Raw genomic sequence first — 26,397 nt, 5'->3', positions numbered from 1 at the left:
TTTGTATTTAACAAATTATTTTTATTCTATGCTTAGATTTTTATGTGTAAGGAAACTTAATATTTAGTTGAAAATATTTTCAAAAGAGAAAAGCAAGTCCTACCTCTGTTTTATGACCCCGGACACTTGGATCACACAAAGGACTCTTCTACTTTTCGGAGTTGTTCATATATTTTAGTAAAATATCTGTAATTTTACGATTCTTAATGAGAGGCTTAGACCTCATTGTAAATGTTTTCTATTAGTTTTTAAATTAGTACAAACCGACTCTTCCATGCGTAAGGACGCTTCTCGAAAACGTAGTCTTTTAAATAAAGACTAAATATATGAATGTTAACCACTGTGTATTTCATTTATAAATATAAAACCTAATAATCACGATTACCTATCAATAACTTCCAACAATTATAATTAAAAAGCATTAAAAATATGTTTTGAACTTGAAAAATAAAATGTATTTTTTGAATATATTAATGTATTTTCAGTATTATTATTTTTTGACAGGCAGTAAAATTTATTGATAGTTAATAAATGTAATATGTTTACAAAAATTAAAATTAATACAATTTTATTTACAAGTGAACTCACAAAAAACTATAAAGAAAAATTTCTTCAATTATAACTAAAAAGAAATTATTGCAATTTTTCTTGACAATAAAATAATTTATTTATTAATAAAAATCATAAAAAACTAAAAAATATTTTTTAATAATAAAAATACTAATAAATAATTATTTCTCTGTTCCAGGAGAACATTTCAACCCCCGAACCCGCGGATATAACCGAAGACGACCACTATTCAAGTAAGTATCAAAACCCTCCAAAAAAAATCTAAAATTCTCGTGAAATGAAGCTAAAATTAAAACTGTCCAATGTAATGTTGAGAATACTTTTAAAACTGAAACTGTCATGCCAAAGCGAGTGTTTCAACATTGTCAGGATAAATTGGACGTATCCAGCTGAGCGTAATATCGGCGAATACATCCAAAAACATGTACATATACCTCTACACACACATATATAGTTAGTAGCGTGACTGGGAGGATCGAGGGGCCAAGAATATCGAGACGAGATGTTACAGAGCAGCAGCATCGTGTTCGGTGGGATAACGCTTCAAATAATATATAACCGTGAGCGAAGTACGGGGGAGGGAGAGGGGGAGGTTGGACAGACAAGAATTAGTTTCTCTTGTTCAGCTGAACTCTGTCGGCGAGAGGGGAGGAGGGAATTATCGGGCAGGTCGAGCCGCGTTTCGGTAGGTGACCTAAATTTTGACAGGAACAGGAGGAGGTGTCTCGTCTGCGACGCCATCGCTATCGGGTATGCTTGAATCATTTACAAGACCCGCGTCCGCATCCTCATCCTCATCCTCGCCCTCATCCGGCATAGAGAGCACTTTATATATAGATCAGCCCATCGCACCCTTCGATCGATAAATTTCTGGCTTTTCGACCTCTGTCGCATCCCCCTCCCCTTCCTCTCCGCCCGCACCCCCACAGAACACACGTTACATCATTATATAATACATTATTCGCATCATCACGAACCTGCTGTCTGTCGCTCGCAATTCTCTGCTATCTTTCGCTCAAACTCTCGAACAATATCTGCTCGCGTTAAAATTCCCGATTTCACACAAAAGTCTACTTTCGCATTAATTAACTCTCTAGGTATCGTGTCACAGCTTTGCCAGTTGATTGACTTGTTGGTTGGTTGATTGATTGATTTGTTGATTGATTGATTGATTGATGATCATTTGACCACCAGAATAAATACAATTGTTTTGATTTGGCAGCCGCGCTGATGAAAGACGCGGATAAGCTCAAGCTGATGCTGCTTGCCTGGAACTATAACCTCCAGCAGCAGGCCCAGGCCCAGGCTGCCTCAGCGGCCCTCTCGCCGAATAACTCCACGACCACGACAGCCAACACCATTGGCACACCTGTCACCAGCCAATCGACCATTTCCACGGCAAACAACACCATTAACAACTGCACACTCACAGGTAACACGCTTTTTCATCTTTTTTATCGCTTATTAATTTGTCATTTGTTTGTTTATCTTTCTTGTTTTATGTGTATTTTTCTTTGATACCTCCTTTACCTGTTCGGCTGACTATCACCCATTTTAGAAGATAGGAATCAGGTGATTTTATAATAAGGTTTTTAAAAATGATGGGTCAGTTTGTTTTTGGATTTTAAGATGGAGAAAATAAGCTTGGAGATGGAAAATTTTATTGGTGTGGGAGAATTTATTTTAGGTGATTTAATGAAGACCCGAGTTAAAATGAAATTATTATTTTTTACGGAAAAATAATAAATTTCGTTCGACCGCCGCACCACCGCTGCATGACCGCCGTTTGGCGGACTATTACGCCGCACGCTAAAAATTTACTCCCCCTAGCATCGCCGCACCACCGCTGCACCACCGCCGCACCAATGCTAAGTCATACCTAAAATTTCACAAAAAATGGTATCATAATTAATTTATCACGCAATAATTAATTAATAAATAATGCGACTAGGAATATTAATGTAAGACCTATTGATCAACCTCCTTTTAATCAAATGCTTAATATTCAAAAAAAAAAATTTTTTAAACCAGGCCAAAGCACCGCGAAGTTAATGATTTTTTTAGTCGTATTGTTGATGTAAATTTTTAAGTTCGTCCTCGGGTTGCACAAAAGCGGTACGCCTATCGAAATACTCTGAAAAAATTTTAAAAATTGAACTGTGATGGGATTCGAACCCGGATCGTCTGCATGGAAGTCTCGAACATTGCCAACTGCTCTGCAAGCCATAGTTAACCAAAAAGATTTAGTTAAGCTATTTAAATGATCAACAAATATTTTATTTCAATGTATATACCATCAAACAGCGGTATGGTGCGGCGGTGGTGCGGCGGTCGAACGAAATTTATTATTTTTTCGTAAAAACTAATAATTTTATTTCTACCCGGGCGCGTCACAGCTGTGGTGCGGCGGTGGTGCAGCGCTTAAAAAGCAGTGCAGCGGTGTTGCGGCGCTTAAAAAGCAGTGCAGCGGTGGTGCGGCGGAATTCTGTTTTTACTCCAGGAAAGATTGGGTGGTTAAAAAAAAATAAATGTGAATTAATTCTAGAAATTCAAGGATTGAATCAATCATAGTAAAAATTTTTATGTTAAATATTTAACACTTTTTTGTTTGATATACTGATAATACTAATACTTGATTTAACAGAATAAGTGTTAAATTTACACATAAAAGTGTTAAATATTTAACACAAAAATTTTTAACACTACACGGAAAAAAAAAAAACTCCAAAAATTACAATAGCGCTTCGTGATGAAAACTGGAAAAATTACATTTTCAGATTGTAATTATTACAGATTTTATAAGAATTACATTGTAGAATGTAATATTTACATTGAAAGCTCTGAAAATTAAATTCAAAAATTGATTTTAGAAAAATGTTATTTCAAACTGTAATTTTTCTAGTTTTAATTACGACGAGACCGATTTTACATTTTATATTGTAATTATTATTCCTGTTTTCTTTTTTCCGTGTACGTTTTTTTGACGCAATAACGCAAAATTTTTTACTGTGAAGGATATAAAATCGAGATGAAGAGAAAAAATTATTTATTCGATAATTTTACGAATCTCAAAACGCTTTTTACTTTTTTCAAACAAAACTTAGATTTTAAACCAAGAATTTATTTCTCTTGAATAGACGGTAACATTTTTCGAGAATATCAACAATCATAAAATTTATAGTATTTTTCGGTTTTTTAAATGAAAAAACCTTTTTTTGAACTAAGAATATTGAATTTTTGAAGAAAAAAATTGTAAGATTCTCTTTAAAGTAATTTTTACCTTACATCAAAAATATTTATTTTCAATCTATTATTTTTTTTCGGTAATGTTATATTATTTATTAAATTAAATGAACAACCTGACGTTTATTTTTTTCTTGAAAATTATTGTCTATTTTTTTCGATGTATAAATTGAATTTTTTATCAACATTGAACGTAAACCCGTTTATCAATAAAAAAAATGTTAAAAAAAATCTAAGAAATGTCAATTACTGTATTTTAAAATAATGTAAATTTTTTTTATGCAAAAGGGAATAAAATAAAATTTTTAGAAGTTAAATTTTTTACGGGAGCCTAAATTTCTTTTAATTAAAAAATTAAAATTGAGAATTTACCAAAATTCATAAAAAAAGTAAGAAAAAAAAATTTTTTAGATTATATTGGAACGAAACTATTTATTATTTATTTATTCACCCATATTTTGTTAACGGTCATTTACTCCGACATTACAGTTGATCGGTTAGGTTCCTCGATATATCCATTACGAAACCTCTGTCTCGAATAAACAAATTTCATTTAATAAGTTGGATAGTTTAATGACGGCTGACTATACGGGATTATAAAATTTCGTTTGACTAATCAAAATAGTTCCACTTTTGATGACATCAGGACCCGCATTGTCAATGTGTCATCGTTCCGTCCAACCGTACAGTATTAAATATATATAGATATACATATATGTATATAGAATCCGTCTGGAGTACAAATAGGAACAAAAAACACCGTTTTATTTTTTTCGTCTATAAAAACGAATTAAAAATAAAAACGCGAATGAACATCAAAAGCGACTAAACATTTAATTGAAACGACGACTATACTCCGCTGTACTGTACTAGGACGAATTTCGGTTCTATTCATTCGAACCGAGCACACGGCAATTAAATAAATATACGGGTGAGTCACCTCGCCGTTCTACGAGTTACCAGTTATTGTTGAGTTATATATTTATATATTTATGATATAGTGGAAAAACGGTGTTGTGTTATAGATATTGATCGGTAAAAAAATCTGCTTATCGTCGTTATCGTCACCAATACTTGCAATCTCGGCATCAATGTCCTCAACGCTTTTTCTTTTTTTAGACGGATAAGGATAAGAAATAATAATAATAAACTTCAATGAATTTTATTATTATTATCATTATCTATATTATTAAGAGAATAAGAAAAATTTTGTTTCCAGGATAGTCATATGATAAAATCGGTCTTTTTAATGAAATTTAGTGTCATTGCAAAGGTCTTGATTTGAATTTGTGCCTTTTCAAGTTTTGATTTCATTCTTACCGATAGTCAATTTATTATGATAATTATTTAAGCTGCATTCGAAATTGCTCTATCTCTGGATACATAATTAAGAATTTACCTTTTATCTTGTGAAATATTAACATTTTTAAAGATATAAGCTCATTCCGATGTTACACTCATCGAGACCTTTCATTTGAGTACCCACATCAATTTTTCATATATTTATGTATATTATATATATGTATATATGAAAAATATATCAAAATGCATGTGGGTACTCAAGTGAAAGCTCTTGATGAGTGTAACATCAAGATGAGCTTAAATCTTTGAAAATGTCAATACAGTACAACCTGGTTATAAGTTACATCGGACGATCTACTCACTCTCACGGCAGTTATATCTATATATGGAATATTTCATATAAGTAGAAGAGAGAAAGAAATATAACTTATAACCAGGTTGTAATGTAGTTAAGAAAGTACAGTGCAATTTAACGTAATTAAGAAATGACCTTTTATCTTGTGAAATATTAACATTTTTAAAGATATAAGCTCATCCCGATGTTACTCTCATCGAGACCTTCTATTTGAGTACCCACATCAATTTTTCATATATTTTATATATTTATATATAAAATATATGAATATATGAAAAGTATATCAAAATGCATGTGGGTACTCAAATGAAAGGTTTTGATGAGTGTAATACCAGGATGAGCTTACATTTTTAAAAATATCAATAATTAAGAAATGATCTTGTATCTTGTGAACTATTGACATTTTTGAAGAGATAAGCTCACCCTGACATTACACATCGAGACCTTTTATTTGAGTACCCACATAATTTTTTCATATTTTTATATATATTATACATATGTATATTAGGGTGGCGCAAAAAAACTGACTACTTTTTTTTTTTAGTCTCGAGTGAAAAAATGTTAGTTTTTGATATTTTAAGAGCTCTCTCCAAAGGACAGCTTAAAAAAAATTTTTTAAGAGGTCGCTCCAAATTTTTTCAAATTTCAAAAATCGTCAAAAATCGAATTTTTTTTTTTTTATTTTTTTTCTCGTTACGTCATAATTTTATAGACAAAAAAAAAAGGTTTTCCTAAAAGTTTCAGTTCAAAATGTGAATTTCAAAAGGTCGCTCATATTTTTTTTTAAATTTATTGGTGACTATTTAATTGGATTAGCATTTTTTGACTCTGAAATTTAAAAAAAATTATGAGCGACGTTTCAAAATTTAAATTTTGACTTGAAACTTTCAGGAAATTATTTTTTTTTGGTCTATAAAATTATGACGTAACGAGAAAAAAAATTAAAAAAAAAAAATTCGATTTTTGAAATTACCAAAAATTTGGAGCGACCTCTTAAAAATTTTTTTTTGAGCTGTTCTTTGGAGGGGGCTCTCAAAACATCAAAAACTGACATTTTTTCACTCGAGACTAAAACAAAAAAAATAGTCGATTTTTTTGCGCCACCCTAAAATGTATATATGAAAAATATATCAAAATGCATGTGGGTACTCAATTGAAAGCTCTTGATGAGTGCATCATCGGGATGAGCTTCTATCTTTAAAAACGTCAATATTTAAGAAAGTACAGTGCAATTTAACAAAAGTCATTATTTAATAAAACAAAATTTTAATTTTTTTTAATTTACAAGTCACGGCAGTCACATAGTGACTGCAAGGTTGCTAGTAATAAGTATTTCATCAGATATTTTCTATTAGTGACGGCAAAACTCCTATCAGTGCAGTGTTCTATAGGATAAACTTTTCTTGATTCTGAACCAGAAATCCGCGGCAACGTCCTCCGGCAATTCTTCGACCTCGGAATCGCCACTAAAGGAAACCGATATCACCACTAAACCTTTGGATCTGTATATAATACTACTCGTTGCTTCTTATTTTACTTGTTCTTGTTCCTTCTTATTTTTATTTTTATTCTTATTCTTATTTTCTGACTTGGACTGGAAGTAGTCTTGGTTTTATTATTCGCTTCTTACTTTAATACTTTTCTCTTTTCTCATTCTGGCTTTTTACCCTCTCGGGTTTTATCGGCGTGGAATCGATTCGACGGTCATCTCTGGGATAACTTGAGCAGAAAGAAAAATAAAAAATTGAGATATCTTTTCCTAGAGCCTCCTGAGTTTGAGTTAAGAGTAGCCGGCTTTGGCTTTGGCTTTAGCTTCGCCGAGTGATCGGTCATCATCGGTACTCTGGTGTATTAGCATTGCATCTGTACATCGGAAAAAGGAGCCATAATAATAATAAAAATAAAAATAATAATAATAATAATCATATAATGTAAGGCCGAAAGCTGGTTCGTTACGCAATTGACTACGACTACGACGCGACTAAGATATATAATAATATAAGTAAACCCGGCATAACCAGTTTCGCATCTGACCGGCTAGGCACGAGTGGATTAAGTTGAGCCGTTTTGTTCAGGATGAGGATCAGGATGACCACAGATAGACCCAGACACTGAAAAAGGAGTAAATTATCATCCAAGTCCAAGCTCTTATAATCACGGATCTATTTTAAATTAGTGTTAAGGGTAAATAGGGATCTGAGAAATATTTTGTAAAATATATTATAGATCTTAATTTAATTTTTTTTATTTTTACAATAATAATGTTTTTTTTCACTATTTTTTAAATCAATATTCTGTTCAAAAAATCAAAAATCTTTAAAAATATCAATAGTTCACAAGATACAAGGTCATTTCTTAGTTACTGACATTTTTTAAGATGTAAGCTCATCCTGGTGTTACACTCATCAAGACCTTTCATTTGAGTACCCATATCAATTTTTCATATATTTTATATATTTATATATTTCACGAATACCATATATATAAAATATATGAAAAATGCCATGTGGGTACTCAAATGAAAGGTCTTGATGAATTTAGCATCGGGGTGAGCTTATATCTTTAAAAATCTCAATATTTCATAAGATAAAAGGTCATTTTTTAATTATGCATCTATAGATAGAAAATTTTCGAATACAGCCGTAATACTTATCATAATAAATTTACTATCGGTGAAAATGAAATGAAACCGTGAAAAGGCACAAATTCAAATTAAGACCTTTGCAATGACACTAAATTTCATTAAAAAGACCGATTTTATCATATGACTATCCCGGAAACAAAATTTTCCTTATTTTCTTAATAATATAGATGATTTTTAACACACTCTTATCAGCTTGACTTGTATTTATCACTAGTAAAAATATTAACTTGATTAAAAAGAAAAATTTTGAACAAAGATCATTTTTTTCAAATTTCTCTGAACAAATTATTGAATCAAAAAAATCATTTTGAAGAATTTTACTTTCTTGAATTAAGAAAAAAAATGTTTTCTTGATTCATGAATTTCTATCATTTTTAAATTATCATTATGATTGTTATTATTATTATTAGTAAACTAAAATAAAATACTATTAAATACATTTTAAAAAATAAGAAATACATTATTTTTTTTTTTAGAATAAAAAATAATGTTTTAAATTAATTCTACTATTAATAAAAATCTTAAAAAAATATCTTCTACTTTTCAGTTTAGTTTCTTATAATTAAACTTTTTTTTTCTTTTAAATATCTCAAACAATAATTAATCAAACTCTACACTTGCCTGTCCCTTTTATTTCTGCGTGATAGTCAATAGTAACTAGTTAATAGCAAAAGCAAAAGCAATGGCAACACTGTCCCGTGACACGTTCGTTGATTCGCAAAATGCCAGTCAGTACCTCGGGCTCAGTTTCGCAACTTGAATAAATCTGACGTAACCGAATGTTAAACACCAAGACCATCACCATTACCAGCATTTTTATATTTTTTATATTCTGTTGGCACATCGTTCTATTTTTAATTCCTAGTACCCTTCTACGCTCCATGTATAATTTTTTATTTTATTTTTTTATTTTATTTTATGTCTAGACTCTCGGAACGGAACATCTGAACTTGGAGAACTGTCTTCGGGCGTACCGAACCTCGGAGCAGTCGCTGGAGTCGGAGGCGAAGATATGGCCTCGCTGTGGGCGTCCTACGCGATGGGACTCAAAAAGACACCACCACCTGCCTCCTCCTGCACGCCATCGCGGTCAGATCGCGACCGCGAGTCCAGTCCCACTGGAGGAGAAGGAGCTGGAAGTGCTCAGGATGAAACTAGCAGCAGCGGAAACAAGGAAGATGAGGATGATGATGATGAGGATGTTGATGAGCGACTCGATCCCCGGCACCACGATCCTGAACGTCTTAAGGCTTTTAATGTAAGTATTAATTAAAAAATTGATTTATTATTATTATTCATTTATTTATTTATTTATTTATTTAAAATTATCTTAAAGACGTTTTAGTGCTCAGAAATAATTAAAAAAAAAAAAAATACATAATTTTTTTTCTTTAATTTTGCATCAGGAAATTTAATAAAAATTTTTTTTTAATAATTTGTTTGTTACACGAAAAAAAAAATTGGATAATTCCAATTTATAACGTAAATTTAATAATTAAACGCTTTGAAAAAATAATCGTGAAAATTGCAATTTAAAAATTTTGTAAAAAATTACATTTTTATAAAACTAGCATAAAACGCGCGCTACGCGCGGATAATATATCTGCAATAAAGTCACATTAAAATAAAAAATTACCCACAAATAATTTGTACACTAGCACTGATATTTAATTATTAAATACAAAATATGTAAAAATCAAAAAAAAAAAGTAAACATATCAGTGAAGTGAATAACAAGTAAAATTAATACAATCAAATTAATGAAAATAATCTTGAGCGCTTACTACCCTTATAATCTGGATTTTTCTAGCTACTATCTGAAATTTTTTTTCACTACAGATATCACTGAGTATAATTTGGGATGATATCCAGTGTCATCTTGTCCTTTCCGTGTAGAAATCTCAATAAAAAATCCCATAGAAATCTTCATAGAAACTCCATTACAACCTTCCCCATAGACAACGCCCCCATAGCAACCGTCGCTAAGCAACGCTCCCATAACAACAGTTGCCTAGCAACAAGGCTTCACATCTTACCAAACCAACTTTTTATTTGGAGATATAATCCTATAAATTCAAATAGATTAAATAAAAATAAGTGTGAAGTTAACTTAGTATCAAATTATCGCAAAAATGTGGTCCCCGATTCCTTATTGGTTGAAAAAATAAGGCGCGCGAAGCGCGCAATTTAAATTCCTAGTTTGAATTAAAGTATTAATTTTCAATGTGTATTTCTGACAAACTATAAAAAATTTAATTTTGAAAGGTAAAACACACTTGACAGTTAGACGTTGGTGAATGTTTATTTTATATAATTAATTTATTAATTAGAATGGTATTTGAGAGAAATCTTAACAAGTTGTTAACATTGTAATTTAAAGAGATGTTTGAGATTATGAATATGCTGTTTTACTCTATTACATCTATTGACTTTGTAAAAATGAGACAAGGATGTTAACCATAAGATTTGCCTGATAAAGCTAAAATAAATCAGCGAAACTTTGCAATTCCTATAATTTAACATCTTCATTAGTTGTCCAAATTCCCAAGATCTAATCATTTAAATATTTTTAAAATATGAACGAGAACTTAAATATTAATTTTAATTTTGAAGCTATAATTTTTATTTTTTTATTATTGGTGTAATTAATCATAAAAATTTACATTATAAAATTAATTTAATATTCAGATATTAGAAAATTTATTACACTGATAGAAAAATTTCTTGATATTTAATAAACTTTATTATTAATTTTCAATAAATGATTTTTTAACATCAAACTATTTATTAATAATTTATCAGTTATTTATTAATTAACTTAACCTTTATTAACAGTTAACATATATTTTTTAATTATTAAAAAATATTTAAAAACAGTTAAAAAATCATCTTTAATTAATAAATATTTTTTAACTATTATTCATAATATTTATTAAAATTAAATTTAATAAATAAATTAAACTCTTGTATCAATGTAAATTTTAAAATAGTTCTTAATTTTTTTTCCCAACAAATCAAACATATTTTAATTAAATAAACATTCTAAATGACCCTCACTTTACTGATATAAATAGCGTTAAAAATTTTAAACCGATTAGTTAGTCTTATTAACCGACAAATCCATAAAACAACATTTAATAATAAAATCAGTGCTGAGTGAGTGATCTGTTTATCAGCAAAGCAGCCTCAAGAGAAGTTTGTTATTTCGACTGCTCATTAAAACGGCATTGCTCTATGAACTTGAGCCCGACGCCCCGAGAACTGCGGAATAGATGAGAGGGAGAGAGCAAGAGGAAAAGAGAATTAAACAAGTGTTTTAATTTCTTTGTTTACTTTAATTATACTTTTACTCAACAGAGCGTTTTGAATAAAACTCGAGCTCAAGTTGGCTTTTAGTAATAAAGCTTCATACCAACTATACTACATTACATATACATATACACTGAGACCGAAGACAAAACTCCGGTAGCTCTCGTTAATTAATTACAATTAGTTTAATCGAGCCACGGTAGGTCCCCTTCAACAGTTTAATTCTTAATTCCTCGAGAATGACGTCTGTAAACTGTGGATAGAATCCCAGGGCGCTCTTCCCCTCTCTCCAATATTTCTCAACACATGTATAAATATTAATAATAATAATAATTGTTTTACTCATTGTCCTCTCGATTATTCCGGCAGATGTTCGTCAGGCTGTTCGTCGACGAGAACTTGGACCGCATAGTGCCAATCTCAAAGCAGCCCAAGGAGAAGATCCAGGCGATTATTGACAGTTGTACCAGACAGTTCCCGGAGTTCGCAGAACGCGCGAGAAAGAGGATCAGAACGTACCTCAAAAGCTGCAGGAGGAACAAGCGCGGGAGAGAAGGAGCACCTTGGGACGCGGTAAGGTTTTTTTATTTAATTATTATAATTTTATTTTTGATTTTTATAGTTTATTTTTTAGACAAACGTTTCAATTTTATAGTTCAAGAATTTTTCTACTTGATTGATTGAAATAATTTTCTTAATTGAAATTTAAAAAATTTTTTAGTTTCTATTTTTTACACAGAATTTTATTTGGAGAAATTTACGCTATTAAAAAGCTAAAAACTGATTTTTTGATTATTTTTTATGAAGAAGCTTTTTAATTAATAAATATGAAAATTAATAAACTAATAATTATATTTTTAGTTCTTACGAAATCTTTGAGTGAAATAAATGATGAAAAATTCTATTAATATAAGATATTGCTCAATTATTAATCGGAGAAATTATCAAAGTATCTATTTTTAAAAAAATAGGGGATTGAGAAAAAAATTATCTATATTAAGAGAATAAGAAAAATTTTGTGTTCAGAATAGTCATATGATAAAATAAAATAAAATGATTTGAATTTGTGCCTAAATAAGTATTTAGGCTGCATTCGAAAATTCTCTATCTCTAGAGATACATAATTAAGAAATGACCTTGTATCTTGTGAACTATTGACATTTTTAAAGATATAAGCTCATTCCCATGTTACACTCATCAGGAGCTTTCATTTGAGTACCCACATCAATTTTTTCATATATTTACATATATTATATGTATGTATATATGAAAAATATATCAAAATGCATGTGGGTACTCAAATGAAAGCTCTTGATGAATGTAACATCAAAATGAGCTTACATCTTTAAAAATATCAATATTTAAGAAATGACCTTGTATCTTGTGAACTACTGACATTTTTAACAATATAAGCTCACCTCGACATTACACTCATCGAGACCTTTCATTTGAGTACCCACATCAATTTTTCATATATTTATATATATTATATATATGTATATATGAAAAATATATCAAAATGTATGTGGGTACTCAAATGAAAGCTCTTGATGAGTGTAACATTGGGATGAGCTTATATCTTTAAAAACGTCAATAGTTGAGAAAGTACAGTGCAATTTAACATAATTAAGAAATGATCTTGTATCTCGTGAACTGTTGACATTTTTAAAGATATAAGCTCATCTCGATGTTACACTCATCAAGAGCTTTCATTTGAGTACCCACATCAATTTTTCATATATTTATATATATTATATATATGTATATATGAAAAATATATCAAAATGTATGTGGGTACTCAAATGAAAGCTCTTGATGAGTGTAACATTGGGATGAGCTTATATCTTTAAAAACGTCAATAGTTGAGAAAATACAGTGCAATTTAACATAATTAAGAAATGATCTTGTATCTCGTGAACTATTGACATTTTTAAAGATATAAGCTCATCCCGACATTACACTCATCGAGACCTTTCATTTGAGTACCCACATCAATTTTTCATATATTTATATATATTATATATATGTATATATGAAAAATATATCAAAACGCATGTGGGTACTCAAATGAAAGCTCTTGATGAGTGTAACATCGGGATGAGCTTATATCTTTAAAAACGTCAATAGTTGAGAAAATACAGTGCAATTTAACATAATTAAGAAATGATCTTGTATCTCGTGAACTATTGACATTTTTAAAGATATAAGCTCATCCCGACATTACACTCATCGAGACCTTTCATTTGAGTACCCACATCAATTTTTCATATATTTATATATATTATATATATGTATATATGAAAAATATATCAAAACGCATGTGGGTACTCAAATGAAAGCTCTTGATGAGTGTAACATCGGGATGAGCTTACACTGAGAAAAAAGTATTTTGTTACTAAGGATATTTTTTTTGATAATCAGAATACTTGGTATTGTGCTACTAAGAATACGTGGTATTTTGATTATCACAATAAGTATACTGATTTTCACAATACCTAGGTATACTGATTATCAGTATACCAATGTAACAGACTATTAGATGTTTATAACCTCACTTTACTGGCACAAATCAATTGACTTATAAAACTAACAAAACAAATTAAAATTAAAATTAAAAGTGTAATAATAAATTTTTTTCAAGCTAATATAATAAATACTAGTTGAAATCTATTTTCACCAGTGCACAAATCAAATAAACTAACTGTTAGTGTTAAAACGCCGATGGCAGTGACAGCGCATATATTATAGTTTACTGCGCAGAGTATAGGTCTTGAACTGACTTATATTCTGATAATCACAATACTTGGTATTTTGATTATCAAAATACCAGGTATTGTGATTATCAAAATACTTTTTTCTCAGTGTATATCTTAAAAAATGTCAATAGTTAAGAAAGTACAGTGCAATTTAACAAAATTCATTATTTAATAAAGTAAAATTTTATTTATTTATACTCCATAAGTCACGGCAGTCACATAGTGACTGCAAGGTTGCTAGCTAATCCTTAATTACTCTAAAATATAGTTAAAAAAAGTATGTACACTAAAAAAAAAAAAAAAAAAAAAAAACAAATTTACTTGAATCAAAAAAAATTTCTCAGTTCAATAATTTTTCTTCAGTTTAAAAATTTGAAACTGATCTTAGCAGTTTCTGATAAATCTCCCCGACTTTGAAAAGACAATTAAAAAAAATAGAATTTTTAAAAATTCTTAGTGCGTATACATTTTTTTCTCTATAAAAAAAGATCTAAGATACTCTCAGTGGTGTTTATCTTAAAAAAATGGAACAAAGAAGTAACAAGAATAAAGTAAAGAAAAAGAAAAGGGTACTCTTGAGTCAAGTCGACATTGCTTATTTCCGGAATGCCTGGAACGTATCTCACCGCGATGTTAAGCTCGCTCTTATTTAAAATATACTTATTTTATTTTTTTTTATTTTCATTTATTACTCTGTTGTTCTCTTTGCCGAGCTCTCGTTTAGTTTTATTTTCCGGTGAGCACACTTTACTTTGCTCGGCTCCTTTCTGTCCACGATCCAGGGTAAAACTTTATTTAGTAAATTTATTTTATTATTTCAGGCGAGACCGACGCCGGCTCACTTGACCTCGGTGCAGGCGGAGCAAATTTTGGCAACGGCTTGCGAAAATGAGAGCGACAACGCGAAACGCATGAGGCTGGGTCTCGAGCCGGTCTCACAGCCCATGCCCACACTACCAGCGGCTACGGTGAGTGAACCATTCTGTTCTAAGGAAACTAATAACTCACCAAGAATCAACAATCCTCCTCTTGCTCTTCCTCTTTTTCTCCATCTATTTTTTTATTCCCATCCTCATCCTTGTCCTCATCCTCATCTTGATCTATACGCTGTGGTCGGTCTAAATTTGTCTCGTAAAAAATAGTCCTACTATATAGCATATACACCCATTTCATTTCTTTTTCTCCAGCTGTACATTAAGCAGCAATAAAAAAATCTACTCACACAGATTCAGTGTGAGCGAGTAGAGTATTTGCGGAGAAGTATTAAGATTAAAGAGACCAAGTTGAGAGTTACCGTGGTACTGTACACCAGTTTTGTCTACGTGTGCTTGTACTTTTAGTTTTACTTGTGTTGTTTTAACTTTGAGCTGTTTACAGTGAGTCTGTGGTTCTGAGTGTAGGTACATGTGTACATCTCCCTACAACAATCTACTTTTTTTGCTCAATTACTTTTTAATTATTCCAAATTAATTTATTATAAATTATAATTAATTATCAAAATTACAGTTTTGGATAAAATTTATTTTTTTTATTGATCAAAAAAAATTTTTTTGGTCAATTACTTTTTAATTATTTAAAATAATTTTACTATAATTAATCATTAAAATTACAATTTTAGACAAAATTAAATTTTGCTATTAACCAAAAATTTTTTTTTTACTCAATTGCTTTTTAATAATTCAAAATAAATTTAATAAGATTATCTAAATTGCAATTATTTAGATTAAAATCACAATTTTAAACAAAATTAATTTATAATATTTTAAATTATCAAATTTATTTTTTTAATTGATTTTCAATTATTGAAAATCAATTTTATACAAATATCAAGTATAATTAAAAATTAAACTCGAAATTTTGGACAATATTCATTTTTATTCTTGTAAATTTTAAAACTTTGTTTTATTTGTTCTTAAATTTCTTTAAATAAATTTTTAAAAAATTTTTCAATAGCATTAGTTAAATTGAAAAATATCTAGATTAAAGTCACAATTTTGGATAAAATTAATTTATGTTATTTTAAATTTAAAAATTTTGTTTTATTTGTTCTTAAATTTCTTTAAACAAATTTTAAAAAAATTTTTCAATAGCATTAATTAAATTGAAAAATATCTAGATTAAAGTCACAATTTTGGACAAAATCAATTTTTATTATTACAAAAATTGAAATTTTTTTTGTGCAAACATTTTTAAATTACTTAAAATAATTTGAATAAAATTATCAAATACAATAATTAATTAAATTAAAAAATTTCCAGACAAAATTATAATCGCTTTTCAATTTAAAAAAATGAAATTATTATAATTATTAATTAAAATCCAAATAGACAAAATTATAAACTATCCAATTAATTAAAACAAAAAAAAATTTCTAGAATCTCAATTTCAACCAAAATAAATCTTTATAATAAAAAAAAAAAAAAAAAAAAAAAAATAAACTCAGTCGATACCTGGCAATCCATCTCACAGTTAAAAATGACACGTACCACATTACCCATAACGTGAGCTTAAACAACTCTCAGTACAAGCTGGCGATGTATAGGTACTCGGCACATTTACCAGGGGCAAAACGCCGATAACCTCGCGGATGAATGCTTACCTCACACACGCACACACTCTTACTGGCAACAAATAATATAATACATAAACGCATGAGCGTAAATCGGCCATGCACTCTGGCCCCTCGTCCAGCAAGCCAAATAAATAAAACCAAGTAGAAAAAAAAAACTTAGATAAAATCTCCGGTGTCTTTCTTGGCTTATCACCTCAAACTTCTGAATAAATACCTCTTATATATTTACCGAAGAAAAATTTATTAAAAAGACTTCCGAGATACGAAAATTTATCAAATGTAACGTCGGTGTATTAAACTGTAACACTCCCTCTCGGAGATTACGCATGTGTCCGTAACAGAGCGAGTCATTCTCCATTCTTGGCTTTATTTCCGATCGAACATACAGCATACAATAACACATGGTTAATGCTAGTGTTTGTAGCCTCAGTTTAGTTTAAACAGTCGCTATCTATTTTGAAAATCCCGCGATAACCCCGAGACCTGGCTCGCCCATTCTCGTTCCTGTTCTTGTTCTCGTTCCCATATAAGAGTGATATAAGTAAAGCGAAGTAAAGGGGGACCAGAACGATACGGAGAGACCGGAGATCCAGTGTACAGAGTAGACTCGATACGAGGATCTACGACTCGAATGTTAAGTTAATTCCCGGCAGCCATTGGTCCCTGCTACGTCTGCACCTATATAATTGACGTCAACACAGCTTGGCTTTCATAAAAACACCTCCCTACATCCGGCCCAACATCTCCCGGCTGAATAATCATCTCTGGTACCATACACCATCCACCAGCCACCATACTCGAGTTTACAAGTGTGCGAGTTATTATACAGACACATCTTCTCCTTCTTTTACCGAATTCCCGAGCTAACTTTGCTCGCGATGGGTGAGTAATACAGAATCCAGTTCGCAGCACCGACATCTGGTCCCCTCTCTAGATCACTTCTTGCTCTTCGTTAATCTATATCGCCCTGTTACTACTGGCTACTTACACTCCACTCGGTATGTGCTTCTTTCTTAGTCTTTCTTAGTCTTCTCATCCTTATTTTTCTTTAAATTTAATTATTACATTTTTATTTTATGACTTTTGAGTCAGACCTTGGAGCTGAAATTTTCGATACGGGCACAGAGATACGCCGGAAGTGATAAGAAGCTTTTTGTAGGCTATTAAACTTGCTTTAATCATTTTTTTTTAGCTTTGATACTTTACTTGGAAGTTTTGTTTAGGTAGAATTTTTTTATGGTGCGCTTGATTGTAGAGGGTCAATTAAATTATGGCCAAAAGATTAAATTTTGTTGATTTTAGAGACATTTTTTTAATTTTTCATTTTAAATTAATATTATGTCTAAAGAATTAAAGATATGAAAAAATTCATGACCTTTTTTTGTAGAAAATTTTATTTTTTTTAATTTAATTATAAATCAAGCAGAAAAATTTTTTAATTAAAATATTTGAAATTTATGAAAATTTAAATAATAATAAAGTTAGCCGACATTTTTTATTTTTTTATTTCGCTTAATTTATTAATTTATAACTAAAAAATATTTTTAAAAAATTGCACTTATAGTTTTTGAAGTTTTTAACAAATGAAAAAAATTTTTTTTTATTTTTTTGTAATAAACTTTATTTTAATACTTTATTTTAAGGATAACTTTATTGTAATAAAATTTAATTAACCGGCATCCGAAAATTGTTATAATTTTTTTTAATAAATAAATTATTACAAAAATATTAAAAGAAAAAATTTCACATGAAAAAATTTTGAAAAATTATACGTGCATTTTTTTTAAGTGTTTTTTTTACTTGTGGTTTAATTAGTAAAAAAAATCAAAAATTGTTGAACGGTTAATTTTATTATCATTGAAATTTTTCAAATTCCATCAAAATTTTACTTTCTTAATAAAAAAAAATTTTTCCACTTGTATAAGAGCATTTAAGAGTGATAGTCACTGTGAAGATCGAAAAAATAGGTGATTTTCAGGAATTTTTTTGACGAATAATAAAGGAATTTGGAAATCGAGTTTTTTTGTTTTATAAAGTATACATTGAAGATCATTCTCCTAAATTTTGATTAAAAAATATCATATTGTTACAAAGTTATAAGCATTTTTGTGGAGACCAAAAAAAATTTCCCCCACCTCGGTGGGATCTCTAACTCAAAAACGAATTATCTAAAACAAAAAAACCAAACTGAGTTGTAATCTGCATGCATGTGGTTATCGTTCCACGTAGGGGATTTTTAAAATTTGGATTTAAAAAAAATGGCGACATTAAAAAATTTTTCGTTTTTTTTTCTCATCTTTTTGGATTCAAACAGCCCTAAAAAATCTTAAAAATCAAAATTTTCAAATTCCCCTACGTGCAACTATAGATACTGAATAGACGAATGCATAAAAAAAAAAGTTGCAAATCGGTTGATATTTATGCAAATTACAGATCCCACCAGTTCAAAAAAAGTAGTTTCGAGAAAAACGCGTTTTCGTCGGAGCGCCGCGAGTGCAATGGTCATTGGACAATGATATTAAAGTTAGCTGTCACTTGATCATTTTTTAATATTATTTAACAAAAAAATTTGTCCTGAAAAATTATTTTAAAAAAATTGCATTTTTATTTTATTGAAATTTCTAAATGTCCATTTTTTTTCTCATTTTTTTATGCAGTAATTTATTTATTAAAAAAATTATTAAATATTTGCTAAATTAATTTTCATCATTTGACACGCTGTCACAAAAATGACTGTAACTCAAAAAATATTCGGAATTTTCATGATACTAAAGTTAGCCGACGTTTAACAATTTTTTATTTTTTTTTATTAATTAAATTAAGACTAAAAAATTATTTTTAAAAAATTGCACGTGTGATTTTTTAATTTTTCTACATGTGAAATTTTTTCTTTTAATTTTTTTTGAAAGAATTTTTCAATAAAATAAATTATTAAAATTTTAAGATGTCGGCTAATTTAATTTTCATGAATTTTCATATAAAACTCCAGATGCATATTTTTGAATGTATAAACTTTGATTTAATAAAAAAAAAAAAAAATTCACCTATCACTTTTTAAATAAAAAAATTAAAACTTCAACCTTGAACCCCAATTGAAACTCTTTTCCCAATAAAATCTTCTCCGAATCAGAGTCTCCACTCTCATTAGCAATAAAATCTCTCATTGGCGCTATTGAGAACCTCGAGACACTAAATAACATGAAAAATAAAAAAGACGATGCCAAGTTGTATTATAATAAGAGGGAGAAGTAATATAATATGATCCTCGTGTGTGTGTGTGTGTAAAATATTAATATGTGAGTATTCGCTCGAGTGAAGTCATTAATATGAATATGAGTGTATCTATCGAAGTAATAAAAATAAAATAAGCGATTGAGTCACTTAGTATCTGGCTAGGGTCTGTTGTCTCTGGTCTCTGGTCTCCTAGTCTATCGATGTAATGCCGAAGAAATGGCCACGATGTGATGACCAGTGCAACGGTAGAATAAATATATAATATATAATATTATAATAAGATAGATAGATGATTTGATCGATAGTCTGTTGAATAGAATGATAAAGAAGATTATCATTAAAAATACCATGTGGGATTGATCATCGCTGTATTACACTCGGGTCACTACTACTCCTTTTACAATATTATTTATTATATATTTATTGAGTTTAATAATTACGATGCGGAAAAAAAATCTGAGGGTCATTCATAAGCAACAGCAGCACCGTAATCGGCATCAGCTTTGTGATTACGCGGAGGATGAGCAGCGACAGGTACTAACAAATAAAAATCCTCATCACAGATGAGCTAAATGCACCGTGTACGTCGACATCTACTCAATATTGTTATAATTATAATTATAGATATAAAATAAACGCGACGGGCAATAAAAGTGGAACGCGACGGAAAAAAATTCACTTTTCTAGATGATAAATAAATAAAATGTAATAGCAGTGAATGAAAATTGTTGACATAGATTAATGCAATTAATTTTATGTGAAAATTTAAGAAATTTTTAGGAAAAAATTTAACGGCTATTTTATTATTTATATTATTTATATTTGCATACGGTATAAGAGCTTTGACTATAATTAATTTTATAATCAATTTTTTAAATGTAAAGTTTACAAATCTACATTATTAAGAGAATAAAAAAAATTTTGTGGCCAGTGTATTTATATGATAAAATAAGTTTTTTATGGTTAAATTTGGTATCATTAGAAAGGTCTTGACCTAGACTTGTGCCTTTTCAAGGTTTCATATCATTCTACATAATTAAGAAATGACCTTGTATCTTGTGAACTATTGACATTTTTAGAGATATAACTTCATCCCGATGTTACACTTATTAAGACCTTTCATTTGAGTACCCACATGCATTTTTGATATATTTTTCATATATACATATATATAATATATACAAATATATGAAAAATTGATGTGGGTACTTAAACAAAAGGTCTTGATGAATGTAACGTCGGGATGAGCTTATATCTTTAAAAACGTCAATAATTATAAAATGACCCTGTATCTTGTGAACTCTTGATATTTTTAAAGATATAAGCTCATCCCAATGTTACACTCATCAAGACCTTTCATTTGAATACCCACATCATTTTTTAATATATTTATATATATTATATATATGTATATACGAAAAATATATCAAAAATGCATGTGCGTATTCAAATGAAAGCTCTTGATGAGTATAACATCGGGATGAGCTTACATCTTTAAAAATATCAATAATGAAGAAATGACCTTGCATCTTGTGAACTATTGACATTTTTAAAGATGTAAGCTCATCCTAACATTACACTCATCGAGACCTTTCATTTGAGTACCCACATGCATTTTTGATATATTTTTCATGTATATATATATATAAATATATATATATATATATATATATATATATATATATATATATATAAATATATGAAAAATTGATGTTGGTACTCAAATGAAAGGTCTTGATGAGTGTAACATCGAGATGAGCTTATATTTTTAAAAACGTCAATGGTTAAAAAAATACAGTACAATTTCACAAAAGTCATTATTTAATAAATCAAAATGTTATTTATTTATAGTTCACACGTCATGGCAGTCTTAAATAAAACTTTTTTTTAAATAATGTTATTTTTACCAAAAAAAAACAAGAAAACTTAAATTTTCAGCTATAGATCTATAAAATTAAAAAACTCGGAAAAAAAATTTTAAATAGTTATATAAAATTATACAAAAGTTTTTTTAGCCTTCTATAATTTCATACAGCTTTGTACAAAAAATTTTTTCCCTGTAAAAATAGAAAATTTTTATAATATATATAATAAATTTCTAAAACTGTAAACTTGACTTATTATATTTAATTTTGAATTTATAATTGTAATTAATTAAGAATAATTGAGAAAAATTAATGATACATTAAAAATTTCAGCAGACAGACGTCCGGTCGAGCCTGGAGCACTTCGCGAGCACGCCAATAAAATCCCTGCCGGGAAAAAGAGAGGACACGCCGCCAACCTCGATGACATCCCTCGCGCCGCTGACTAGTTTGGCCAGTTTACCGAACAGCACCCTCGCCTCGACGCCCCTGTCACTTGCGCCAACATCTAAACTATTGACGTCCACCGACAACAAGGGTCTTATGAGGTACGTTTATGCAACCGATCATCAACTAAACCCGATATAGCTAGATCACGGGGATGGGTGTTATATAGTGCCCGCACTACCCTAGTAGCTGGTTTCCTGGTTGCGTAAGCTTTACTTGACTATAATTCGATAGGCACACACGACGTACAACACAGAACTGAGTTAAGTTATTACACACCAAGGGTGGACGGCCACGGGACTCGTGATATCATATTGATAGGGGATTTGGTAATAGTTGCCAATTTATCTAGCCTATCTATATCATTTGCTACTAATTACTCCACTCGCGGGTTGTTTCTTATGCTAAATTAGACTATTATGATACGCATAATTATTGTTTGATAACTAAGTGATTTAACTATTATTATTCAATTAATTTAATAATATTGATAATAATAATAAAAAGTAAAAGTAAAAATTTAAGTTGAAAAAATTGCTTTACTATTGTTATTGTTATTGAAAAAAAAAAAATGGAATTGGTCTTTTACTATTTTTTTAAGATTGAAATTTGTCTAAATAGTGATAGTAATACATAATTAATAGTATATTGTGTGACTAGGGATGAAACAAAACGATTTTAGACCAGAGTGAAGTTGCCTGCCCGAGCGAAGCGAGGGCTGGCATCACTCGGTCTGAAATCGTGTTTCATCCCGCGTCACACATTATATTTTTCATATAAGTTGCATTAAAAATGCTAGTTTCAATGTCTGGAGCCAACCAAAACTAGATAGTTTCAGATAAATAGCGAAAATACCATTTTATCATAAAACTTATAATAAAATAGATAGTAATGGTTTATTTTTTATTAAACATTATTCGTAAATTGAATAGTTTTCTTTTGTCATTCTTATTTATGCTTAGTAACAGAATTATAATATGTCAGTACGGTTAATGGTTAGAATGACAATTATAAATGTATAAAACAAACAAAAAATACTCTGGTAGGATTGAAAATAAAGCTGCAACTTCATCTCGCGGGCAGAAAATCGTCATTTTCTGTCCGCCGGATAGAAATGATTGATTGCTCCCTTGAACAGTCGCATTGGTCTGAAATTGTCTAGTTTCGAGTGGCTCAACAGGCATTGAAACTCGCATTTTCAGTGCAGGTTATATGAAAAAATATTTTTAATTATTGTTATTATGGTTAACTTTATTATTATCTATATTATTAAGGTAATAAGTAAAATTTTTGTATCGTTAGAAAAGTCTTGACCTGGAGTTGTGCCTTTTTATGATTTCATATCATTTTCACCGATAGTCAATTTATGATGATAATTACTTAGGCTGAATTCGAAAATAATCTATCGCTAGATAGATAATTTAGAAATGATCTTGTATCTCGTGAACTATTGACATTTTTAAAGATATAAGCTCATCTCGATGTTACACTCATCAAGACCTTTCATTTGAGTACCCACATCAATTTTTAATATATTTATATATATTATATATATGTATATATAAAAAATATATCAAAATGCATGTGGGTACTCAAATGAAAGCTCTCGATGAGTGTAATATCGGAATGAGCTTATATCTTTAAAAACGTCAATAGTTAAGAAAGTACAGAGCATTTTAACTAATATGTTGTGAACTATTGACATTTTTAAAGATATAAGCTCACTCCGATGTTACACTCATTAAGACCTTCTATTAGAGTACCCACATCATTTTTTCATTTATATATATGTATATATGAAAATGCATGTGGGTACTCAAATGAAAGCTCTTGATAAGTGTAGCATCGGGATGAGCTTATATCTTCAAAAACGTCAATAGTTAAGAAAGTACAGGACATTTCAGCAAATATCTTGTGAACTATTGACATTTTTAAAGATATAAGCTCATCCCAACATTACACTCACCAAGACCTTTCATTTGAGTACCTACATGCATTTTGATATATTTTTCATATATACATGTATATAAATATATGAAAAAATGATGTGGGTACTCTAATGAAAGGTCTTAATGAGTGTAATGTCGGGGTGAGCTTATATCTTCAAAATATATATGTAGATATGAAAAATATATGAAAATGCATGTGGGTACTCAAATGAAAGCGCTTGATGAGTGTAACATCGGGATGAGCTTATATCTTTAAAAACGTCAATATTTATGGAAGTACAGTGCAATTTAACAAAAGTCATTATTTACTAAAGCAAAATTTTATTTTAGTTATTATTATTATTATAATTATTATTATTATTATTATTATTATTATTATTATTATTATTATTATTATTATTATTATTATTATACTTTCAATTAAAAAAAAAAAAAAATTTCTACAAAAATATCAATTGCAAGTTTTGTTACTAATTTTTTATACAGAGTAATAATAATAATAATAATAATAATAATAATAATGAAAAAATATCGAGTTTAAAAACATTCATTGTTACTATTTATTTATTGTTATTATTTAAAAAATTTTTTTAATTGAAATTAATTCAATACTCTACAAAAACATTTATCAAACATTGTACAAATATAAATTATCTCTATTTATAAATATTGATAAGTATAAAAATACCAGCACAAGTAAAATTAAAAAAAAAAAATAAAAAATGTTCTGCTTATCACTCTAAAAAACGATCATTATCAGAAAATTAAAAATTCAATAAATAAAACATCGAGATAATAAATCATAAAAAAAGGTACATAACCGTGGATTACAAAGCCATTTACCTTGACTATGATTGACTTGATCTACGAGACAGAAGCGATTAAATAACCTCGCACGCGCGACATTCAATGAACCCGTTGATGGATAAATTTCCTGACGATCAATTTTCCAATTGTGATTTATATTTACAGCCAAGCGACGATAGTTAGCTCATCAGCGGTAAACGGCGTAGCAAGTGGCGGAGCACCCACCGCGATGTACAGACCCAACTTCAGCCAGGCATTCCAGCGCGCTGGACCCACCAACGTACCGCCAACTCTATCCGCAGGGCTCTATCCCACCCAGAGCTTCACCTCTGGACTCCTAAGCAACGGTACACAAAGTAATACTGCTCTCTTTTTTTTTATTTTTTTCATAAATCAATATATTCTTCTTAGTTGCTTTTATTCCTCCTCAAACATTAATTCAATTGATTAAGTCATAAAATATTAATTTCAGGACCAACTGACCTGAGTATGAAGAACACAAAGCCTCTTCTCAGTCATAAATTGAACGCCACCGAGATGACTGCCGTGAGGCAACTGATAACCGGGTACCGAGAATCGGCAGCATTTCTTCTTAGATCCGCTGATGAACTCGAGCAGCTGCTGCTCCAGCAGCCGTAAATTTAGGGGATGAACACCTGAATAATTAAATATTTCATTAACCAGACCATGTTAAATCAACCCGCTAGGAATCACCAGGCAATGTCGAGCTTCACTTACCGACTGTCGAGGAATTCCGCAGCTGGCATGGAAAATTTCCCAGACGTTTACTGCTGGATAGTGATGTGAATTATTGTAAAATCACCGTCACAAATTTTTGATCGTAGTCACAAATTTTTTGCTCCGTCACATTTTATTAAAAAAAAAAGTTTCTAACTTAATTTGATTAAAAAAAAAATTTCTAACTAAAAATAATTTTTCAGCTTTAAAAAAAAATTTATTTATTTAAAATAAATTCAACAATTAATTATTAATATAAATTGTTAGAATTTTCTTATTTTTTTTTTTTTGAAAAAAATAATTTTTCAGTTTTTAAAAAAAAAGTTTATTTATTTAAAATCAATTCAATAATTAATTATTAATATAAATTGTTAGAATTTCTTTTTTTTTTTTTTTTTTTTTTGAAAAAAATAATTTTTTTTTTAGAAATGATTTTTTTTTGAAAAAAAATAATTTTTCAGCTTTCAAAAGGAAAAAATTTATTTATTTAAAATAAATTTAATAATTAATTAAAATAAATTGTTAGAATTTTTCTATTTTTTTTTTTTTTAAAAAAATAATTTTTTCTTGAAAAAAATAATTTTTCGGTTTTAAAAAAAATTTATT

The 26,397-nt window shown here is 29.3% G+C and overlaps 1 protein-coding gene across 9 annotated transcripts in view; it reads left to right on the top strand.

Annotated features, from left to right (window-relative positions):
* LOC123259427 (nucleolar protein 4-like) overlaps positions 1-25,974 on the top strand; it is a 67,204-nt gene extending 41,230 nt beyond the window's left edge. For 3 of the 9 annotated variants that reach the window (XM_044719951.1, XM_044719950.1, XM_044719952.1), the window contains 8 exons: positions 749-803; positions 1,793-2,002; positions 9,041-9,372; positions 11,793-11,996; positions 15,001-15,147; positions 22,184-22,398; positions 25,219-25,409; positions 25,526-25,970. In XM_044719951.1, the coding sequence (XP_044575886.1) occupies positions 749-803; positions 1,793-2,002; positions 9,041-9,372; positions 11,793-11,996; positions 15,001-15,147; positions 22,184-22,398; positions 25,219-25,409; positions 25,526-25,692 (1,521 nt within the window). In that variant the 3' untranslated portion in view covers positions 25,693-25,970. Of the gene's footprint in view, positions 1-748; positions 804-1,792; positions 2,003-9,040; positions 9,373-11,792; positions 11,997-15,000; positions 15,148-22,183; positions 22,399-25,218; positions 25,410-25,525 lie in introns of all 9 variants that reach the window. The other 6 variants (XM_044719946.1, XM_044719947.1, XM_044719949.1 and 3 more) reach the window with 5 other exon arrangements.
* Positions 25,975-26,397: the final 423 nt, after the last annotated feature.

Source organism: Cotesia glomerata, linkage group LG2 (assembly GCF_020080835.1).
Source record: "Cotesia glomerata isolate CgM1 linkage group LG2, MPM_Cglom_v2.3, whole genome shotgun sequence".
Taxonomy (NCBI): Eukaryota; Metazoa; Arthropoda; class Insecta; order Hymenoptera; family Braconidae; genus Cotesia; species Cotesia glomerata.
Note: the sequence above shows the minus strand (reverse complement) of the source record. Positions and strands in the feature narration are given on the sequence as shown.